Source organism: Typopeltis vanoorti, chromosome 13 (genome assembly GCF_054136105.1).
Source record: "Typopeltis vanoorti isolate ZY-2024b chromosome 13, IOZ_Tvanoo_1.0, whole genome shotgun sequence".
Lineage (NCBI taxonomy): Eukaryota > Metazoa > Arthropoda > Arachnida > Uropygi > Thelyphonidae > Typopeltis > Typopeltis vanoorti.
Genome location: NC_143561.1, coordinates 111,383,231 through 111,407,774, shown reverse-complemented (window position 1 = coordinate 111,407,774; position 24,544 = coordinate 111,383,231). Strand labels below are relative to the sequence as shown.

The following is a 24,544-nucleotide window of genomic DNA, read 5'->3' as shown; positions in this document are numbered from 1 at the left end:
AAATTCAACATTAGTTCGATAACAGCGCCCTCTAACGACTTAATGTCCAAACAAGGTATAAAGCACTATACTATGTATTGCTGGTTTCTTTAACAACCTCTGCGTTAAATTATGAGCCATATAACGAAATATACTTAAATACACTCAAATAGCTTCATTAGATAGCGTTTGTGTGTGTAAAACACGAAAATAACGTTTCCGTGAAATTTTGCAAAAAGTCAATTTTTTCGTGTTTTTTAGTCAAAAGTAGCTTGTTTTCACTCTTACAGCACGAATACGCTGATACTCGCTGGAAAATGATCCGAGCGATATGAAACTTTTTATATAGGCAGAGGGCAATGCTATCTATCAAACTGCGCTAATAAGAACTTAATCCGGTGATATGCAAATTTTTAAAAAATTCAACATTAGTTCGATAACAGCGCCCTCTAACGACATAATGTCCAAACAAGGTATAAAGCACTATACTATGTATTGCTGGTTTCTTTAACAACCTCTGCGTTAAATTATGTGCCATATAACGAAATATACTTAAATACACTCAAATAGCTTCATTAGATAGCGTTTGTGTGTGTAAAACACGAAAATAACGTTTCCGTGAAATTTTCAAAAAGTCAATTTTTTCGTGTTTTTTAGTCAAAAGCAGCTTGTTTTCACTCTTACTGCACGAATACGCTGATACTCGCTGGAAAATGATCCGAGCGATATGAAACTTTTTATATAGGCATAGGGCAGTGCTATCTATCAAACTGCGCTAATAAGAACTTAATCCGGTGATATGCAAATTTTTAAAAAATTCAACATTAGTTCGATAACAGCGCCCTCTAACGATATAATGTCCAAACAAGGTATAAAGCACTATACTATGTATTGCTTGTTTCTTTAACAACCTCTGCGTTAAATTATGTGCCATATAACGAAATATACTTAAATACACTCAAATAGCTTCATTAGATAGCGTTTGTGTGTGTAAAACACGAAAATAACGTTTCCGTGAAATTTTGCAAAAAGTCAATTTTTTCGTGTTTTTTAGTCAAAAGCAGCTTGTTTTCAATCTTTCAGCACGAATACGCTGACACTCGCTGGAAAATGATCCGAGCGATATGAAACTTTTTATATAGGCATAGGGCAGTGCTATCTATCAAACTGTGCTAATAAGAACTTATTCGGGTGATATGGAAATTTTTAAAAAATTCAACATTAGTTCGATAACAGCGCCCTCTAACGACATAATGTCCAAACAAGGTATAAAGCACTATACTATGTATGGCTGGTTTCTTTAAAATCCTCTGCGTTAAATTATGTGCCATATAACGAAATATACTTAAATACACTCAAATAGCTTCATTAGATAGCGTTTGTGTGTGTAAAACACGAAAATAACGTTTCCGTGAAATTTTGCAAAAAGACAATTTTTTCGTGTTTTTTAGTCAAAAGCAGCTTGTTTTCACTCTTACAGAACGAACACGCTGATACTCGCTGGAAAATGATCCGATCGATATGAAACTTTTTATATAGGCATAGGGCAGTGCTATCTATCAAACTGCGCTAATAAGAACTTAATCCGGTGATATGCAAATTTTAAAAAAATTCAACATTAGTTCGATAACAGCGCCCTCTAACGACTTAATGTCCAAACAAGGTATAAAGCAGTATACTGTGTATTGCTGGTTTCTTTAACAACCTCTGCGTTAAATTATGAGCCATATAACGAAATATTCTTAAATACACTCAAATAGCTTCATTAGATAGCGATTGGGTGTGTAAAACACGAAAATAACGTTTCCGTGAAATTTTGCAAAAAGTGAATTTTTTCGTGTTTTTTAGTCAAAAGTAGCTTGTTTTCACTCTTACAGCACGAATGCGCTGATACTCGCTGGAAAATGATCCGAGCGATATGAAACTTTTTATATAGGCATAGGGCAGTGCTATCTATCAAACTGCATTAATAAGAACTTAATCGGGTGATATTCAAATTTTTAAAAAATTCAACATTAGTTCGATAACAGCGCCCTCTAACGACATAATGTCCAAACAAGGTATAAAGCACTATACTATGTATTGCTGGTTTCTTTAACAACCTCTGCGTTAAATTATGTGCCATATAACGAAATATACTTAAATACACTCAAATAGCTTCATTAGATAGCGTTTGTGTGTGTAAAACACGAAAATAACGTTTCCGTGAAATTTTGCAAAAAGTCAATTTTTTCGTGTTTTTTAGTCAAAAGCAGCGTGTTTTCACTCTTACAGCACGAATACGCTGATACTCGCTGGAAAATGATCCGAGCGATATGAAACTTTTTATATAGGCATAGGGCAATGCTATCTATCAAACTGCGCTAATAAGAACTTAATCGGGTGATATGCAAATTTTTAAAAATTTCAACATTAGTTCGATAACAGCGCCATCTAACGACATAATGTCAAAACAAGGTATAAAGCACTATACTATGCATTGCTGGTTTCTTTAAAATCCTCTGCGTTAAATTATGTGCCTTATAACGAAATATACTTAAATACACTCAAATAGCTTCATTAGATAGCGTTTGTGTGTGTAAAACACGAAAATAACGTTTCCGTGTAATTTTGCAAAAAGTGAATTTTTTCGTGTTTTTTAGTCAAAAGCAGCTTGTTTTGACTCTTACAGCACGAATACGCTGATACTCGCTGGAAAATGATCCGAGCGATATGAAACTTTTTATATAGGCAGAGGGCAATGCTATCTATCAAACTGCGCTAATAAGAACTTAATCCGGTGATATGCAAATTTTTAAAAAATTCAACATTAGTTCGATAACAGCGCCCTCTAACGACATAATGTCCAAAGAAGGTATAAAGCACTATACTATGTATTGCTGGTTTCTTTAACAACCTCTGCGTTAAATTATGAGCCATATAACGAAATATACTTAAATACACTCAAATAGCTTCATTAGACAGCGTTTGTGTGTATAAAACACGAAAATAACGTTTCCGTGAAATTTTCAAAAAGTCAATTTTTTCGTGTTTTTTAGTCAAAAGTAGCTTGTTTTCACTCTTACTGCACGAATACGCTGATACTCGCTGGAAAATGATCCGAGCGTTATGAAACTTTTTATATAGGCATAGGGCAGTGCTATCTATCAAACTGCGCTAATAAGAACTTAATCGGGTGATATGCAAATTTTTAAAAAATTCAACATTAGTTCGATAACAGCGCCCTCTAACGACATAATGTCCAAAGAAGGTATAAAGCACTATACTATGTATTGCTGGTTTCTTTAACAACCTCTGCGTTAAATTATGAGCCATATAACGAAATATACTTAAATACACTCAAATAACTTCATTAGACAGCGTTTGTGTGTATAAAACACGAAAATAACGTTTCCGTGAAATTTTCAAAAAGTCAATTTTTTCGTGTTTTTTAGTCAAAAGTAGCTTGTTTTCACTCTTACTGCACGAATACGCTGATACTCGCTGGAAAATGATCCGAGCGTTATGAAACTTTTTATATAGGCATAGGGCAGTTCTATCTATCAAACTGTGCTAATAAGAACTTATTCGGGTGATATGGAAATTTTTAAAAAATTCAACATTAGTTCGATAACAGCGCCCTCTAACGACATAATGTCCAAACAAGGTATAAAGCTCTAGACTATGTATGGCTGGTTTCTTTAAAATCCTCTGCGTTAAATTATGTGCCATATAACGAAATATATTTAAATACATTCAAATAGCTTCATTAGATAGCGTTTTTGTGTGTAAAACACGAAAATAACGTTTCCGTGAAATTTTGCAAAAAGTCAATTTTTTCGTGTTTTTAGTCAAAAGCAGCTTGTTTTCACTCTTACAGCACGAATACACTGATACTCATTGGAAAATGATCCGAGCGATATGAAACTTTTTATATAGGCATAGGGCAGTGCTATCTATCAAATTTTGCTAATAAGAACTTATTCAGGTGATATGGAAATTTTTAAAAAATTCAACATTAGTTCGATAACAGCGCCCTCTAACGACATAATGTCCAAACAAGGTATAAAGCACTATACTATGTATGGCTGGTTTCTTTAAAATCCTCTGCGTTAAATTATGTGCCATAATACGAAATATACTTAAATACACTCAAATAGCTTCATTAGATAACGTTTGTGTGTGTAAAACACGAAAATAACGTTTCCGTGAAATTTTGCAAAAAGTCAATTTTTTCGTGTTTTTTAGTCAAAAGCAGCTTGTTTTCACTCTTACAGCACGCATACACTGATACTCATTGGAAAATGATCCGAGCGATATGAAACTTTTTATATAGGCATAGGGAAATGCTATCTATCAAATTGTGCTAATAAGAACTTATTTGGGTGATATGGAAATTTTTAAAAAATTCAACATTAGTTCGATAACAGCGCCCTCTAACGACATAATGTCCAAACAAGGTATAAAGCACTATACTATGTATGGCTGGTTTCTTTAACAACCTCTGCGTTAAATTATGTGCCATATAACGAAATATACTTAAATACACTCAAATAGCTTCATTAGATAGCGTTTGTGTGTGTAAAACACGAAAATAACGTTTCCGTGAAATTTTGCAAAAAGTCAATTTTTTCGTGTTTTTTAGTCAAAAGCAGCTTGTTTTCACTCTTACAGCACGAATACGCTGATACTCGCTGGAAAATGATCCGAGCGATATGAAACTTTTTATATAGGCATAGGGCAGTACTATCTATCAAACTGCGCTAATAAGAACTTAATCGGGTGATATGCAAATTTTTTAAAAATTCAACATTAGTTCGATAACAGCGCCCTCTAACGACATAATGTCCAAACAAGGTATAAAGCACTATACTATGTATTGCTGGTTTCTTTAACAACCTCTGCGTTAAATTATGTGCCATATAACGAAATATACTTAAATACACTCAAATAGCTTCATTAGATAGCGTTTGTGTGTGTAAAACACGAAAATAACGTTTCCGTGAAATTTTGCAAAAAGTCAATTTTTTCGTGTTTTTTAGTCAAAAGCAGCTTGTTTTCACTCTTACAGCACGAATACGCTGATACTCGCTGGAAAATGATCCGAGCGATATGAAACTTTTTATATAGGCATAGGGCAGTGCTATCTATCAAACTGCGCTAATAAGAACTTATTCGGGTGATATGGAAATTTTTAAAAAATTCAACATTAGTTCGATAACAGCGCCCTCTAACAACATAATGTCCAAACAAGGTATAAAGCACTATACTATGTATTGCTGGTTTCTTTAAAATCCTCTGTGTTAGATTATGTGCCATATAACGAAATATACTTAAATACACTCAAATAGCTTCATTAGATAGCGTTTGTGTGTGTAAAACACGAAAATAACGTTTCCGTGAAATTTTGCAAAAAGTCAATTTTTTCGTGTTTTTTAGTCAAAAGCAGCTTGTTTTCACTCTTACTGCACGAATACGCTGATACTCGCTGGAAAATGATCCGAGCGATATGAAACTTTTTATATAGGCAGAGGGCAATGCTATCTATCAAACTGCGCTAATAAGAACTTAATCCGGTGATATGCAAATTTTTAAAAAATTCAACATTAGTTCGATAACAGCGCCCTCTAACGACATAATGTCCAAAGAAGGTATAAAGCACTATACTATGTATTGCTGGTTTCTTTAACAACCTCTGCGTTAAATTATGAGCCATATAACGAAATATACTTAAATACACTCAAATAGCTTCATTACAAACAAGCTATAATGCGCTATACTATGTGTTGCTGTATTCTCTGCGTTAAATTATGTGGAATATAACGAATTAAACTTAAATACACCCAAATAGCTTCAATTCATAGTGTTTGTTTGTGTAATACCCGAAAATATCGTTCCTGTTCGCCTTTGCAAAAAATGAAATTTCCGTTTTTTCTTCAAAAACTGCTTTATTTTGACATAGCAAATTACGACTGATGTAACTTGCTTGGAAATGCTTATTTCGATTCGAAACTTTTTCTATAGGTATAGGGCACTGCTTGATATCATACTGTGCTAAGAAGAACTTAATCGGATGATATCCAAATTTTTAAAAAATTGAGAATTAGTTCTATTTCAGCGCCCTCTAACGACATAATGTCGAAACAAGCTATAATGCGCTATACTATGTATTGCTGTGTTCTTTAACAGCCTATGCGTTAAATAAAATATAAAGAAATATACATAAATACACCCAAATAGGTTCAATTGATAGTGTTTGTGTGTGTAAAAGAAGAAAATAACGTTCCCGTTCACTTTTGCAAAAAAAGAAATTTTCGTGTTTTTTCTTCAAAAACTGCTTTATTTTACCATTGCAGTTCACGGCGGATGCAACTTGCTTGGAAATGCTTCTTTCGATTCGAAATGTGTTTTATAGGTATAGGGCAGTGCTACATATCATACTCTGCTAATAAGCACTTAATCGGGTGATATACAAATTATTTTTAAAAAATTGAGCATTAATTTGATTTCAGCGCCCTCTAACGACATAATATAGAAACAAGCTATAATGAGCTATACTATGTTTTGCTGTATTCTCTGCGTTAAATTATGTGGAATATAACGAAGCATACTTAAATACACCTAAATAGCTTCAATTGGTAGTTTGTGTTGTGTAAAACAGGAAAATAACGTTTCCGTTCACTTTTGCAAAAAGTGAAATTTTCGTGTTTTTTCTTCAAAAACTGCTTTATTTTACCATAGCAGTTCACCGCGGCTGTAACTTGCTTGGAAATGCTTATTTTAATTCGATCCTTTTTCTATAGGTGTAGGGCAGTGCTACATATCAAACTATGCTAATAAGAATTTAATCGGGTGGTATGCAAATTTTTAAAAAAAACTGAGCATTAGTTCGATTTCCGCACCCTCTAGCGACATAATGTCAAAACAAGCTATAATGCTCTATACTATGTACCGATATGTTCTTTAACAGCCTCTGCGTTAGTTTATGTACTATATAACGAAATATACTTAAATACGCCCAAATAGCTTCAATTAATAGTGTTTGTGTGTGAATACACGAAAATAACGATCCCGTCAACTTTTGCAAAAAATGCATTTTTTTGTGTTTTTTCTTAAAAAACTGCTTGATTTACCATTATAGCAGGCGTCGGCTCTTACGCGCAAGTAAATGCTTATAGCGATATGGAACTTTTTCTATAGAAAAAGTGACAACTATTAGACTGTGCTAATAAGAATTTAATCGGGTTATATTCAATTTTTTTAAATTCAACATTAGTTCGATTTCAGCGCCCTCTAACGACATAATGTTGAAACAAGGTATAATGCTATACTCTGTATTCTTGTGTTCATTAACAACCTCTGTGTTAAATTATGTGCCGCATAACGAAATATACTTAAATACACGCAAATAGCATCAGTTGATAGTGTTTTTGTGTGTAAAATACTAAAAATTATGTTCCTGTGCCCTTTTGCAAAAAATGCAATTTTTCGTGTTTTTTCTTAAAAAACTGCTTGATATTACCATTATAGCACGCGTCGGCTCTTACCGTGCATGGAAATGCTTATAGCGATATGAAACTTTTTCTATAGAAAAAGTGATAACTATTATACTGTGCTAATAAGAACTTAATCAGGTGATATGCAATTTTTTAAATTCAACATTAGTTCGATTTCAGCGCCCTCTAACGACATAATGTTGAAACAATGTATAATGCCCTATATATGTATTCTTGTGTTCTTTAACAACCTCTAAGTTAAATTATGTGCCACTACGAAATATACTTAATTACACGCAAATAGCATCAGTTGATAGTGTTGGTGTGTAAAACACGAAAATAACGTTCCTGTGCACTTATGCAAAAAAGGCATTTTTTCGTGTTTTCTCTTCAAAAACTGCGTGATTTTACCATTACAATATGCGTCGCCTCTTACGCGCTGGGAAATGCTTATAGCGATATGAAACTTTTTCTATAGGTATATGACCCTGTTGTTGCCTATCAAACTGTGCTAATCAGAACTTAATCAGGTGATATGCAAATTTTTAAAACGTTCGACATTAGTTCGATTTCAGCGCCCACTAATGGCATAATGACGAAACACACGTATAATGATTATTCTATGTATTGTTGTGTTCTTTTGAAAACCCTGTGTTAAATTATGTGCTAAATAATGAAATATACTTAAATACACATAAATAGCTTCAATTGACGGCGTTTGTATATTAAAAACACGTAAATAACGCTTTGTGCAATTTTGCAAATATTTCATTTCTTTCATGCTTTCTCTTCACAAAACAGCTTAATTTCACCATTACAGCACACATCAGCTGTTATTCGCTGGGAAATGCTTATAACGAAACAAAACTTTTTCTGTAGCTATATTGCAGTGCTACCTATAAAACTGTGCTAATAAGAACTTAATCAGTGATATGCAGATTATTAAAAAAAATCAACATTAGTTCGATTTCAGCGCCCTCTAACGAAAAAAAAATTCGAAACAATACGAGACGAAACAAACATAGTATAATGCATTATACTATGTATTGCTGAGTTCTTTAACAATCTCTGCATTAAATTATGTACCATATAACTAAATATACTTAAATACATGCAAATAGCTTCAATTGACAGCGTTTGTATATTAAAAACACAAAAATAACGCTTTTGTGCACTTTTGCAAAAATTGCATTTTTTTTGTCTTTTCTCTTCAAAATCAGTTTGATTTCACCATTACAGCACACATCGGCTGTTACTCGCAGGGAAATGCTTATAACGATACGGAAGTTTTTCTCTAGCTATGGCTGTGCTACATATCAAACTGTCCTAATAAGATCTTAATCGGGTGATATGCATATTATTAAAAAATTCAACATTAGTTTGATTTCAGCACCCTGTAACGACATAATATCGAAACAACGTGTAATGCATTATACTATGTATTGCTGTTATTTGACAATCTCTGCGTTAAATTATGTACCATATAATGAAATATAATTAAATAAACGCAAATAGCTTCAGAAAACAGGAAAATAACGGTGTTGTTCACTTTTACAAAAATTGCATTTTTTCGTGTTTTCTCTAAAAAAAAATCTTGATTTTACCATTACAGCACACATCGCCTGCTACTCGCAGGTAAATGCTTATAACGATACGAAACTTTTCTCTAGCTATATGGATACAGCAAATTGGCTAATAACTTAATCGAGTGATATGCAATTTATTAAAAAATGCAACATTTGTTCGATTTCAGCGTCCACTAACGACAATGTCGAAACACCACATCATGCACTATACTATGTATTGCAGTTTTCTTTAACAATCTTTGTGTTAAATTATATGCCATATAACGAAGTATACTAAAATACAAGCAAATAGCTTCAATTGATAACGTTTGTGTCAAAAACATGAATATAACGCTTTTGTGCACTTTTGCAAAAATTGCATTTTTTTCATGTTTTCTCTTCAAAAACATCTTGATTTTACCGTTGCGGCACACATCGGCTGTTAGTCGCAGGGAAATGCTTATATCTATACGAAACTTTTTCTGTAACTATACGGCATTGCTATCAAAATTTGCTAAGAAGATAATCGGGTGATATCAGCACCCTCTAACGGCATAATGTCGAAACACGGTATTGCTGTTTCTTTAACAATCTTTCCATTAAATTATCTGCCATATAACGAAATATACTTAAATACATGCAAATAGTTTAAATTGATACCGTTTGTGTATCAAAAACACGAATATAACGCTTCTGTACACTTTTGCAAAAATTGCATTTTTTCATGTTTTCTCTTCAAAAACATCTTGATTTTACCATTACAGCACACATCGGCTGCTACTCGTGGGAAATGCTTATAACGATACTAAACGTTTCTGTAGCTATATGGTAGTGCTACCTATCAAACAGTGCTAATAAGAACTTAATCGGGTGACATGCAAATTATTAAAAAATTCAATTACTTCGCTTTCAGCGCCTTCTGACATAATGTTGAAACACCATATAATGCACTATACTATGTATTGCAGTGTTCTTTAATAATCTGTGTCAAATTATGTGCCATATAACTAAATATACTTATTTCGTTATATGGCACATATAACGAAATAAGTATATAGTGTTGGTGTCTCAAAAACAGGAAAATAATGCTCCTGTGCACTTTTCAAAAATTTGCATTTTTTCATGTTCTCTTCAAAAACAGCTTGATTTTACCATTCCAGCACACATCGGCTGCTATTCGCTGGGAAATGCCTATATCCATAAGAAAATTTTTCTATAGCTATACAGCATTACTATCCATCAAACTTGGTGAATAAGTGAATCGGGTGATATCAGCCCCCCTCTAACGACATAATGTCGAAACACTGTATTGCTGTGTTCATTTACAATCTCTGCATTAATTTATCTGCCATATAACGAAATATACTCAAATACACGCAAATAGCTTCAATTGATAGCGTTTGTGTCAAAAACAAGAAAATAACGCTTTTGTGCACTTTTGCAAAAATTGCATTTTTTCGTGTTTTCTCTTGAAAAACAGCTGGATTTTACCATTACAGCACCAGTCGGCTGTTACTCGCTGGGAAATGCTTATGATACGAAACGTTTTCTGTAGGCTATATGGCAGTGCTACCTATCACACTGCAAATAAGAACTTAATGGGGTGACGTGCAAATTATTAAAAATTCAACATTAGTTCGATTTCAGCGTCCTCTAACCACATCATGTCGAAACACCATATAATGCACTATGCTGTGTTGCTGTGTTCTTTAACAATCTCTGCGTTAAATTATTTGCCATATAACGAAATATACTTAAATACACGTAAACAGCTTCAATTGTTACATTTGTGTCAAAAACACGAAAACAACGCTTTTGTGCACTTTTGCAAAAATTGCATTTTTTCGTGTTTTCTCTTCAAAAACAGCTTGATTTTACCATCACAGCACACATCGGCTGTTACTCGTAGGAAATGCTTATATCCATACGAAACTTTTTCTGTAGCTATACGGCATTGCTAACCATCAGTTTGCTAATAAGAAATTAATCGGGTGACATCGGAGCCCTCTAACGACATATCGAAACAAGTATTACTTGTTCTTTTACAATCTCTGCATTAAATTATGCCATATAATGAAATATACTTAAATACACGCAAATAGCTTCAATTGATAGCGTTTGTGTCAAAAACACAAAAATGACGTTTCAGTGCTTTTGTAAAAATTGCATATTTTCGTGTTTTCTCTTCAAAAACAGCTTGATTTTACCATTACAGCACACATCGGCTGCTACTCGCTGTGAAATGCTTATAACGATACAAAACATTTAGCTATATGGCAGTGCTAATTATCAAACTGTGCTTAATCGGGTGATATGCAAATTATTAAAAAATTCAACATTATTTCGATTTCAGTGCACTCTAACGATATGATATCAAAACACCATATTATTCACTATACTATGTATAGTGAATAATATGGTGTTTAAAAAGAACAGCAATACTATGTATTGCTGTTCTTTAACAATCTCTGCATTAATTTGTGCCATATAACGAGATATACTTAAATACATGCAAATAGCTTCAATTGATTTAAAACACGAAAATAACGCTTTTGTGCCTTTTGCAAAAATTGCATTTTTTCATGTTTCTGTTCAAAAACAGCTCGATTGTACCATTACTGCACACATCGGCAGTTACTCACTGGGAAATGCTTATATGCATACGAAAATTTTTCTTTCACCATATGGCATTGCTAACTATCAAACTCTGCTAAGAAGTTAATCGAGTGATAGCAGCGCCCTCTGACGCCATAATGTCAAAACACCATATTGCTGTTCTTATAATTAGTGATGCACAAGGACAAGAATCGTTTAATATTTAATAGAAAAAGAAATTTATTAAAAATCAAATGATTTAAAAGTTTACTTTTATTTTATAGAATCAAATTCATCCAAAATTTCACTTGTTTCTAGTTTCTCGCAAATATCACCTATTTCGATCATTGACAGTCTAACCAGCCTTTCCTGTGAAATACTAGATATGTTTTAATTAGAGTAAGGTTGCTCAAGTCGTACCCATAAAAAAAATCAAGTATAAATTATAGGATTCATTAATTAACAAGTATTTGTTTTATTCAAAACTTTTGTGAACATTATTTATTATGATAAAGTTCGAAATATGTATATATATGCTTTTACATGAAATTAACTACATTTTTTAATAAAAAATCGTGTGCCTGACTAAGGATCGTGTTCCAAGTGCCTGACTAAGGAAACCAGTGTCAGGCACTTGACAGAATCTGGCATTATGGAATAATTTTCAAGCTACATCAAGTAGGAATCCCATTACAACTAGTTTTACTCAAATTATATCTGAACAGAAAATATAGAAAAAGAAATGGAATTTAATCCATTGAAAGAACAATCATGGCTGGAGTTCCCCCAAGGCTCTCTTACTGTCTGCCTTACTCTTCTCCATATACATACATGGCAGATCTCCCCAAGTTCTCCCCATCCATCACTGCCCTCTAGGCTGATGACACGATCATAGCCAGAGCCCTCCAACCATAACTTGCCAAACAAACTGCAGAATTGGTACAGCAAATGATGCATCTCAATCAATCCAGAAAGATGCTCCGAAATACTATTCAAGACAGAAATCAAAAGCAAATACAACCATACAAATGTTCGGAAAAATCATCCCTCAGCACAAATCAGTCAAATATCTAGTTCAGCTTGATAAAAGCCTAAAACTTCAAGACACACGTATCTCCACTAAAGCCAATCCATAGCACAGCTATATCCACTCCTGAACAGGAACAACTCCTAAACGAAACAACAAAATTATCCTCTACAAATCAGTGATAAGATTTCAACTAACCTATGCCTCACCAGCCTGGAAACACACGACTAAAAGAAACATCCCAAAACTACAAACGATCCAGTAACCTTGTCATGCTAAGGTTATTGAAAATGAATTAACCTCCAAAATAGCAAAATAAAAACAGATTATCAGACAGACGACGTAGGAATTACAAAAAAAGTCGAGGTATTTGAATAAACATAGGGAGGAAATTTATTCATATGGAGTTTCCTCCCTTTTCTCCCCCGTCCCTATTGGGGCAAGTTGATCCCCCTCCTGGGGGTTAAGTATTTATGGCTGTAGATCAGTGTGTTCATGGGACCGGTTTGCCTGCTTGTGGGATGAAAAACCCAGATAAACTGGGGGGGGGGGGGGGGGGAAACCCTGCTGTCCACGCTCAAGACCGGCTAATTTGGCTATGGCTGAGGAAGATCCTTAAGCTCGTCGATTCCCGTCGCCGACGGGAATCGAACCTAGGACACTCCTTCCCCAGGCATATGGTTGTGAAGCGCATATGCCTGGGGAAGGAAATGACTATTAAGCAGTAAAATAAGAAACAAAAAAGCATGGAATGAGCTAACATTGTTTGTAAAAAAATTGTTATTCGGTATGGCAACTATCATAAAACATGCTGTTGATGAGCGAGTTATAACATCAAGTTTTCCAGAAGCTAAAATTAAAAATATAGACATGTAACCCAAAACCTGAAAAGAAAAGTAAACGAGATCTTAACTGTAGTAGGTGCTAACTTAACTAGTGAGAGGACATAAAAGGGTTGTTGGAAGAGGCGAGAGTCAAGAGTGAGAAAGTGATAATAGCAAGTATATTACCTCGATATGACAAAAATGAATTAAGAATCAGGGCCATAATCGCAAAATCCAATGCTGTGTAGAAGGAATGGATGTAAATTTTTTGATGTGTGGAAAGAGTTTGAGGGAAGATTAGAATTATATAAGACATGGCCTACACCTGAATGCAAATTGTAGTCTTGGAAAAACTAATAACTGGTATGAGACTTAACAGTCAGGGAATCTAAATTATAATGGGAGAAATAGTGAGAATGTGTGTAAGAGCAACAATGCTATATAATTGTGCTACTGAAGGGAATGGGCATTATCGTGGAAATGATTACGAGGAGAGAATGATTGCATCTGTTCGTTGGCAGTAGAGAAGAAATCTGCAAGTTGTTTAACTGTCATGCAGAATGCAGACAAGAGTATACAAAAGAACATGCAGGTAGCTTATCATGTCTATATACAAATACTAAGGTATCAGAAACAAAGCTGTAGAGTTAGTTTGTTGCCTTGGTCAATATGTTGGAACTTCAGACTTAGGCATTAGTGAGACCTGGCTATCAGAATCGGACATATTAACTGGTAATACAAAGGAACATGCAAGTAGCTTATGTCTATACATGAATGTTGTTGCCTTGGTCAATGTTGGGACCTCATATTGTAGGCATTAGTGAGACCTGGCTATCAGAATCAGACATAATAACTGGTAATACAAAAGAACATGCAAGTAGCTTATGCCTATATATGAATGCTAGGGTATCAGAAAAAAAATGGGTAGTTTGTTGCCTAGGTCAATATGTCAGGACCTCATATTGTAGGCATTAGTGAGACCTTGCTATCAGAATCAGACATACTAGCTGGCGAGTGTATATGGTTGTGCTTTTAGCAAGGATAAGATGCTACTGATAATAAATTTTTAATTTAATCCTTTATCCAAGTGTAAGCAAACAAAGTTTGCACCTGAAGTATCTTCAGGACTGAGGCAACTTGTGGTAAAGATGGACCAAGCTCTCATCACTCCTAGTCTTAGTATCTCCCATAATGCAAAGCACATCTCCTTGCAGACATGTATAATACTATGCATTAAGGGAAGTTCTTCGCCAATGGGTTACACTTTTTTTTTTTTTTTTACATTTAGCTATCTGTAAAAGAAAACTTCCAACTACTGATTATATCGAATGACTTGAATCTGGTTGAGACCTATGCTTTTAGTACTAGTAACAGCATTTCACGTGGCAGTGAAATTGAAGCTATCTGGTGTGTGGTGGAATGTAACAAGATTAATATTATTATTATTACATGACACCTCCAGGGAGTCCGAAGACTCATTGAGGGAGGGCACCTGCTCTACAGCTGTCTCCACCACTCCACTCAATCTACCAACACCATCTACCGCCGACCACCACCACTAGTTTTTCCACAGACAATCACAAATATCCATGTCAACAGCGGGATTCAAACCCACAGCCTTTTGGTTGGAGAGCAGATATGCTAACAACTCAGCCAGCCAGGCCAGATGGCCAAGTGGTTGGCAAGATCAATTACATAGTGGGGGTGTTGTTAGACCTGCTGGATCCATTGGTAGTGATGAAGAAATGCATCTCAAAATAGAGATAATAGCTGTGAAACGAGTAATCATAATGGGAGACTTTAATTATCGAAATATATTGATTGAGTAGCAGTAAAATCTCATAAGAATGAAACTGAATTTGAGTTGTTGCAGGACAACTTCCTTCAGGGAGTTGTCCCACAACTCCTCAATAAATTCGGTAACTCAAGTTCACGACTGCTGTCACCAAACTCTGGTCGGTGACAGTGATCATGCAGTACTTACTTGGAAAGTGACAATTTTATGAATGTTCCATTCAGAAAAGGTTACATGCTAAACTACAAAGCAGGAAATTAAGACCAAGTTCAACAGAATGGTATCGGTTGCTGGATGGGAATATTGACAGTGCATGGGAAGCATTTAAATAATACTTAAATGATGCAATATCAGAATGTGTCCCAAGAGTTCAAAGAATAAATAGGGTAAGAGTCAAATGGCTGTGTAAACTTATTAAGAGATTCATACGAGAAGACAGATTATGTGGAAGGAGTAGTCGCCATAAGGAAAATTATAAGCAGCAGGCCAAAAACACAATGTTGTATGTAAAGATAAGTCTGAATATGAAAAGAAACTGGCTCTGCAAGCTAAAGACAACCCATGAGAATTCTATCGATATGCTGCAAGCAAAAGAATGAGTATGAAAGAATAACTCTTCTGATTGCAGATGGTGTGTGACAGATGTAGAAGAGGTTGTTCAACTAATGAGTGTCCATTTTGGTAAAATTAGCACTTAAAAAGCAATTAACCAGGTGTGTGAAACATTAAGTTCACTGCCTCTTCTGGAGAAACTCAGGTATGAATAGCAGATATTAGAGCTGTTGCACCAACTGAATAAGAATTCAGCAATAGGGACTGATGGGATATCAGCATGGGTGTTAAGGGTATTCAGCTGAACTGGCTATTCCGTTGACCAGGCTATATAATTTCAGTCTCGGATTAGAGGATTCCATAGGAATACAAAGAACATATGGCAATCCCACTGCACAAGGGTGGTGCAAAGACTGATTATCCAATTAATGACCAATCAGTATCTCTGGAGTGGTAGTGAAGATTTTGAAAAAATTGGTTAGTGCTTGCATTCAAAAATGGATTGACAGTGAATCTGTACTTTTCAACAAGCAGCATGGGTTTACAAAGGGAGGGTCATATTTTATCAACTTGCTCACATTGTATAATGATACCATTGAACTAGACGATACACCACGATACTTTTGGATTTTGCTAAGACTTTTAACAGAATAGAGCATGGAAGACTGTTGCATAAATTGGAGAATATGGGTTTTGATTATAAAATATTAGCATGGTTAAGAGGATGGCTGACTGACATATCAAAACATGATATACAAGGGATGCGAGTCCGCAAGATTTAAGATAACTAATGATGTAGCTCAAGGATCAGTCCTTGGTCCACTGTTATTCTGTCTGTACATTAGTCTGTATTGTTATTCAATCTGTACATTAATGAAATTGGGAAGGATTTGACAGGCAACATACAGCTATTTGAGATGCAAAGATAGGTAGGTAGGGTAATCAAGAATGCTACTGATATGCAGTACTTACAGAATGATTTGAATAGGCTAGTGGGCATTGCATTTGGCAATTAACATTATTATTATTAGAAGAGAAGTAGAATACTGTTCAGCATTATACGAGGGGGGGGGACGAAAATATGACACCTGAACAAAAATGATTTTGTGCAACAAGGAAAGACTTTTCTCAGAGGATTGCAAATGATTCAGCAGCTTTCTAACAAGGGTATAACTCATTGTGGGAATATGTAGAATAATGTGTAAATTAGATGATTCTACCTCATTTCCTTCATGGTGATTATCACAACTTCTCAACCCCCCATCCTCATAAGGCACAGTTAAAGTGGAAATTACGAATCAAAACTGTTCAAACAGGACCAATCTCAAATTTGTTTGGCATATTTTATTAAAGAATCAAATCAAAATCCATTCATCGTATCATGAAAAGAAAATTACTACAGACAAAACATGCAGTGTTTATAGTGACATCAATTTTGTTAATATTTTACTAAATTTAAATTACAGTCAGATGCTGAAAACAAAAACTGACAACTTTGATTAGTAATGCTAACACTGTTATGCAATATAAAAAAAATCCTTATTTTTTTAAAAGACAGAACATATTCCTTTTATTTTTTAAAAATCTTCTAAAACTCTAAAATGGTGTTCTAATGAACGAGATTCATCTTCAAAATGCAATGTTCGTTCAACTTTTGCACCCATTTTTCTTAGAGTTTCTCTAAATATTTTCTCTTCTTTACCAATCCATGGTCTTAACATACAAGAAACCTGATATGGTGTAACATGAATTTTCACTTCAATGTCATGTTTTACTAGTAGCTGAATTAAAGTCTTATCTGTTACCCAAGTATTTGATCCCCCTGAATGACCACCATCTAGCCAGTAAATTGTTTTTATCAAACTTACAAAGTCTGTAAGTTCATCATCTTGACAACCATCCAATGATGACAAAGAATGCAAAAACTGATTCAGAACAATGCAGCCCTTACTAAAACCTATTAATATCATGGGTAGTTGATTAACACTGGATTTTCTGATTACTTCATCTTTATCACAAACTGTCTTATTCTTAGATTCTTCTATTGTGGTTATGGCACATTCCATCAGTAACTTAAAATGCTTTAACATATCTGTACTCATGCTATGTTTTGGAGCACCAACATCATTTCCAGACACAAAATTGTCAAAACAACTAAACGTTTTCAAATGCATTCGTAATGGCTTAATAATAAAAATTTCAGATTGTGGAAAACGCTGATGAAGTAGCAATGCTGTGTTTTCCAAATTCCATTTTACATGATGCTTGTTGTCACGATGAGACTGCATAATTTCTGGATAATCCTATTGAAAGAAACTGATTACATTACATGAAATATTACAAAAAAAAAATTAATAAGTGTTGTAATATAGTAGAATCTAAGATATAAGTTTTGTGTTAAATTTAATTTTTTTTTCATAAATTCTGTATCACAAATCACAAACCTTAAGTGATAGATGAAAGTTTCTATAGCATAAGCACATGCAACACACATACACACTATACATATATTGATATATCAGAACAAAATTTTATGCCTATTCACTTTACCTGATGTAGTATACTATAGAGATGATATAGGTGACATGAAAACTGAAGATAAAGATATTCTTTATAAATATGGGAATAGTGGTATCATTAGGAATGCAATTAGGAATACATATCAATACTTGAGTTAGAAAAAGCCATGAAAAACCTGAAATGCAAAAAAAAAAGGAGTAGATTGTATTCAAGCATAAATGCTCAAATATGAAGGTATAAAAGTTTAATACTTACTGTACTGCATACTGGGTACTATAGTTCACCCACAGATTAGAGACCCTTCGACACTTCTGCACATGTTAACAGAAGGAGAATCCATTACAATAATAGGGTAATCAATCCGTATTGTTGGATGAGTTCTTTATTATTACATGTCGGAAAATTAACTTCTGTTTTATGATCATTGTAGATAACTATGTTGCTTGTATAACAGTTGGAAAATTTTACCTATAAAGCAAGTGATTTCGCGCGTTGGCGACCAATTCATATGTCCTTCATTTCTTTCTTCCCTTCAGCATGAATCGACTATTCTTGGCAAGTTTCCAAGTGGAGATCTCTAAAGCATGGGCATACTATAAGAGAGCTTTACTGGAATAGAGTTCACAACATCAGAGTTACAGGAAAATTTCCTACTGATTGTTATCAGATCTATGCAAGCATACGTAAGAAAACTAAGAAAAATTATGGAAGAGAAACTTTGACAAACGCAAGCTGGGCTCAAGTCAAATAGTTGTCAGGATCAGATATACATGTTAAGAGAAGCAGATAAGAAATCAAAGCTGGTTTAAATATAAAATGGATCTGTATTTAAGTTTTGCAGATCTGGAATTGGCACATGATAAGGAGCAAGAAAAAATACCTTCAAACTATATAATTGTATAGTGTAGATGACATATTCATTGAGCAATACAGTCTATATTTAATTTATTAAGCCAGTATTCAGTATAGTGTAGACCAGTGCTTCCCAAACTGTGGGCTGCGGCCCCCTTGGGGGCGGTAGGTTTTGTTGAGGGGGCCATGAAATGATAAAAATGTTTTTCTTTTTCGTTATTTTTTATATTTTAATGGGAAAAAAAATCGCACATTGGTGCAGGTTCACAAATTTTGCTTCCTGCATATTTTGGCACTTAATGAATATTAGTAAATATATGCTTATTCATATAAGTTTCATTTCAAAGCAGAAATCTAAGAATTGCAGTTTCAAATTTCACTTGATATTGACTTTTTCTGTAGCAGTATTGAAACACATCCATCATATTAAATTGTTATTTAGCCCCTAAGTTTCAAAACATTTCAAATAATTTGACAAAAACGTTACAGCTTTTACAGCTTGTATCCATTTCAAGCCGATGTCACATCCGTTTCCAATTTCAGCTTGCCATTTTATAGTATAGTAGATATTATAATTTTTTTTCGAGGGGGGGGGGGGCCATGAAATATTTTAATTTTTCCATAGGGGCCCTGACATCCAGAAGTTTGGGTAGCACTGGTGTAGATGACATATCTATTGAGCAATACAATCTATATGTAACTTATTAAGCCAGTATTCAGTATAGAAAGATGGTCTAATGTAAAAGCAGATGTAAGACAAGGGTGTGGGCTACATAATGAAAAAAGTGGCATTAGGTCTGATATCAAAACTGGAGATATTCAACTCAGCTCTTTACATTATGCAGATGTTATATGTTAAGTAAATCCAGCACAAGTCTCCAGAATTCCTTAACAAAACTGAATAACTACTGTAATAAATTTGGCATGAAATCAGCAATAAAATTACAAAAATAAGACAATGAAAACAGGCAGGAGCACTGAAGACAGCCACAACCTGAATGAGGAAACCATGCACAAGTGAAACATTTCACCTATTGAGGCACAATTTTTAGTGAATATGGCAAATTAAATATGGAAAGCAATACTGGTATGGTAGGAGTCAATGATAAGTTTATATGGAATAAGAAAGAAATTAGTCAAAATATTAAATTAGCTCTATACCAGACGATGTCCAAACCAATTTTAACTTATGAATCTGGAATTTTTAGCAGAGCTAATCTCAGGTGGCATGGTCACTCAAACAGAGTGGGAGAAGAAAGATTAGCAAAACAAGTGTTCTCTACCAGGTTGGCAGGAAAAAGACCCAGAGGGAGACCAAGATATAGGTGGATTGGCCTTAGAAGACAGAAATATAAGATCTGATAATGCTGGAGTCTTGACACATAACAGATTGATTTGGAGGAAAATTGTTGATAGGAAGTTACTAATGATTTAAGTTCTTCATGTAGTACTATCATACTATCCTGTAAACCCCTTGAGGGTGCATGCCAGGAATTTGATGAATCTGGAATTGTGTTGGAAATAAAACATTTCATTCAACATTAGAGGTCAAGATATAAAAATTCTGAAAAAAATTAGGATAACAAAGCATATACTAATGTGCAAGGGCACTAATTACAAGGGTGCAATGTCAAGATCACCCATGGAGTATGGACATTCTCTGCGGTGGTAGGAAGTTAAGTGCCTAAGTCCTCAGCTACATGCTCCTGTTCTTCAAATTTCCTGTACCAATTCTACTATAAAAGATAACCAAACAAATACTAGTCACTGCAGAAATATTGAATGTAAATTGCAGAAATATTGAATGAATAATACCAGTGTAATGAGCAGCATGTATTCCAAGATTTTAATTACTGTTCCATAAAATGTCTAAAATACTTTGATGGTGCAACAGTGGTGGCTGGTGAAAATTTTAAGTGGAGATGCTGCATATACAAAAACAAATCCTAATCAGTAACAAATTTATTAATAAATAAATTAACATATTAAAAATATTTCATCCTCACTACGAACAAACACCAATAATAAAAGTTTCGTATCAATAGCAATGACAAGCGCAAACAAATATTGGCGTTACATTGCAGTGCATTTGTATCGTGTAATGATAATTGAAAAAATATAATTCTTTTCATATTTTCAACAGTGACACTCGTCATAATTCAGCCTTGTATCTATAATAAATAAATAATTATATTATTTTAACAAAATAAAATAATATTTACAAAAAATAGTTCACCACACACACACACCAATAATAAACGTTTCATATCTCACAGAAATAATGCGTGTAAGCATACTAAAAATACACTGCCGTTTGAGCAGTGTGGGAATGACGTAATGTTCAATGACAAGCGCAAACGAATATCGGCATTAGATCGCAGTGCATTTGTTTCGTAATCTAAAGCATTAATCGAACAATTCCAATTATTAACTATTCAATCAGTGTCGAAACATAAACTGTAACCTTTAACATGTTGTACTGCATTTATATAATATTGTAAGCATTGTTATTATTTATAAACACAAACAAAATTTAATTTTTTCATGTTTTCCTTGGGGGTGCTGCAGTGTCGCAGTGCTTAAGTATGGGCCGCCACTATGGTCCAACCTATTCAAACTATATACATCATTTAAATAACACTGCAAAATGTAGATCTGTAGTTTTTAATTTCTGAGTCATATTTACAAATATTCAAAATGACGTTAAATTTATGCTTCAATCATATTATATTGGAATTATATTGGCGTTGAAAGTGAAAATGAAGGTAAACATACAGAACAAATGAATGAATTATCAGAGAATAAAATGATGAGACTGATGCAATGAGTGAGTTCACTCGATTACGCGGAGTGATACACAGAGCAAATCGGCAGCTGGAGCGTTGGTAAAAATGTTTACTGAGAGTAGCGACTGATAAACGGTAAAAGTATGATAGAAAAAAAAAAGAGTATGATAGTGAGTGTAAACAAAATGAAAGAGAAAGTGTTGTATGGAGATTCCTTAGTAAGAGGTGTGTTAGTTGAGACTAACAAAATCGTACCAACCTGGTGTGAACATTAAGGATGTGAGTGAGTCAATTAGAATACAAAAGCAGTGGGTGAAAGAATTGATAGTGGTAGCAAGTACAAATGATTTCAAAGGAGACAAAATGGCTATGAGTAAGGATGTGAAGGAATTGCTTGAGATAGCAAAAGAGTGAGAGTTAGGAAGGTGAGTCTGTCGCCACGGTATGACAGTGAAGAGTATAGAAGGAGGGCCATAATTGCAAATGACTTTATGCGTGAATTATGCAGGACGAGTGGTGTGGAATTTGTGGATGTGTGGAGTGAGTTCGATGGGCAAAAGGATTTATATAAGATGGATGGTTTACGTTTGAATGGATTTGGTGTACGGAGACTTGAAAAGGTGTTGTCGAATGTAGTGGAAGTGGATGTGCAGAATCAGGGAAACTAGTTATTAAGGGGGGGGGGGAGTAGATATGCAGACTTTAGGGAGACAGTTGAGTGTATGAATGTCTGTAAATATGCCCAAACAAGTACGAAAGACTACGAATCAGAATGGGATAGTTAGTATAAGGCATCAAAATAGGGATGGGATAAATGGGCTTTTGCAATTTATGTATACTAATGCCAGAAGTATTAGGAACAAGAAGGAAGAATTTTTGGCCTTGGTTGGCACTTCCAGGCCACAGGTTATTGGCATTAGTGAAACATGGCTGACAGAGGATGATATAGCTAGTGGGATTGAATGTGAGGGGGTATGGTGTGTTCAGGAGTGACAGGGAGAATAAAATGGGGGAAGGAGTGTAACTGATGATAGCCAATGAGCTACAGCAAAGGAGAATAGAAGTGGAACTGCAGGGTAGAGAAAAGAGCACATTTGAGGCTATTTATTGTGAGATTGAAACTAGCAGAACAAAATACTGGGTGCTGATGTTGGGTGCTATTATAGACCAGATGATGGAATAGATGGTGGAGATAGTATGCATAAGCAAATAGAAGAAATCAGTGGAACGAGGGTAATTATTATGGGTGATTTCAACTATAGTAACATTGAATGGAAGGAGGATAGGACACATGGGAGGAAGGAACAGGATTTTATGCGATTATTAAGGGATAACTATCTGCGACAGCATGTAATGGAAAATACTTGGGGACAGAGAGTGCTTGACCTAGTAATTGCATCTGAGAATTTGGCTGTAACGAATATGACCACGTTGCCACCAATTGGTGAGAGTGATCATAGGGTCTTGACTTGGGATGTGGCTAAAGGTGTGGAATATACAATTAAGACAGGGTACATGTGGAATTATCGGGCTGGAAAGTATAACAAGCTTAGGAGTTTGATTGGTTCAGTGGCGTGGCATGGCATGTAAAACTGCAAGGGCTAGATGTTCACAGTGCATGGGAGGCGGTTAGGAAGTGTTCGCATGAGGCTGACTGTATACCTAGAGTCCGAATAATAAATCAAGTAGGGGTTAAATGGATGAATAACACCATTAAGCTTGAGCTGCAAAAAAAGAAACAACTATGGAGGGAATTTAAGGAGAAAGGTGACCAGCAGGCACATGAATGGTATAAAGCGCAGGCCAGAAGGGTAACGAGTGTGGTAAGAAAAGTAAAAACGAATTACGAAAGAACATTAGCCATGCAGGCTAAAGAGAATCCCAAACAGTTTTTTCAATATGTTGCAAGTAAAAGAAAAAATGTATACGGCAGAATGATTTTAAAGAATGCCGATGGTAGGAGGGAAACCGAATCAGTTGATATAGTTGAATTACCGAGCGAGCACTTTGTAAGAATATATCATCCAGGTGGTGATATTGCAGGAATAAATGAACCAATAGATTATACAGGAATTGTGGTGAATGAGGTGGTGAGTAGTCTATTACAAAACCTCAATGTCAATATATCTGTGGGATTGGATGGTATACCAGCTCATGTCGTACGTAAAGCAGCTAAAGAATTGTCAGTGTCCTTGACCATTTTGTTTAATTTGAGTCTCGGGTCTGGGTTAGTCCTGATGGGGTGGAAAGAGGGGAAAATAGTTCCACTGCATAAAGGACATTCCAAGACTGCTGTTGTAAATTACCAAACGATTAGCATATCAGGAATCGTTGTCAAGGTCTTGGAGAAATTAGTCAAGAGAAAAATATAGGATTGGATAAATGAAAATGGGATACTGTATGGGGGGACAACATGGTTTTGTGAAGGGTAGATCATGCCTCAGTAACTTGCTCACATTTTATAACACAGTGACGGCTGAACTGGATGAGGGTAATGGGTTTACAGTGATTCAACTGGACTTTGCTAAGGCCTTTGACAGGATACCACATGGAATTCTAATCAGTCAACTGCAG

The 24,544-nt window shown here is 34.7% G+C and overlaps 1 protein-coding gene across 1 annotated transcript in view; it reads right to left on the bottom strand.

The window, feature by feature from the left end:
• Positions 1–17,141: 17,141 nt before the first annotated feature.
• The window catches only part of LOC150100471 (mitochondrial protein C2orf69 homolog), a 49,593-nt gene continuing 42,190 nt past the window's right edge, over positions 17,142–24,544 (bottom strand). The window contains exon 3 of the mRNA XM_090402842.1: positions 17,142–18,115. Coding sequence (XP_090258968.1) covers positions 17,390–18,115 — 726 coding nt within the window. The 3' untranslated portion in view covers positions 17,142–17,389. The remainder of the gene's footprint in view (positions 18,116–24,544) is intronic.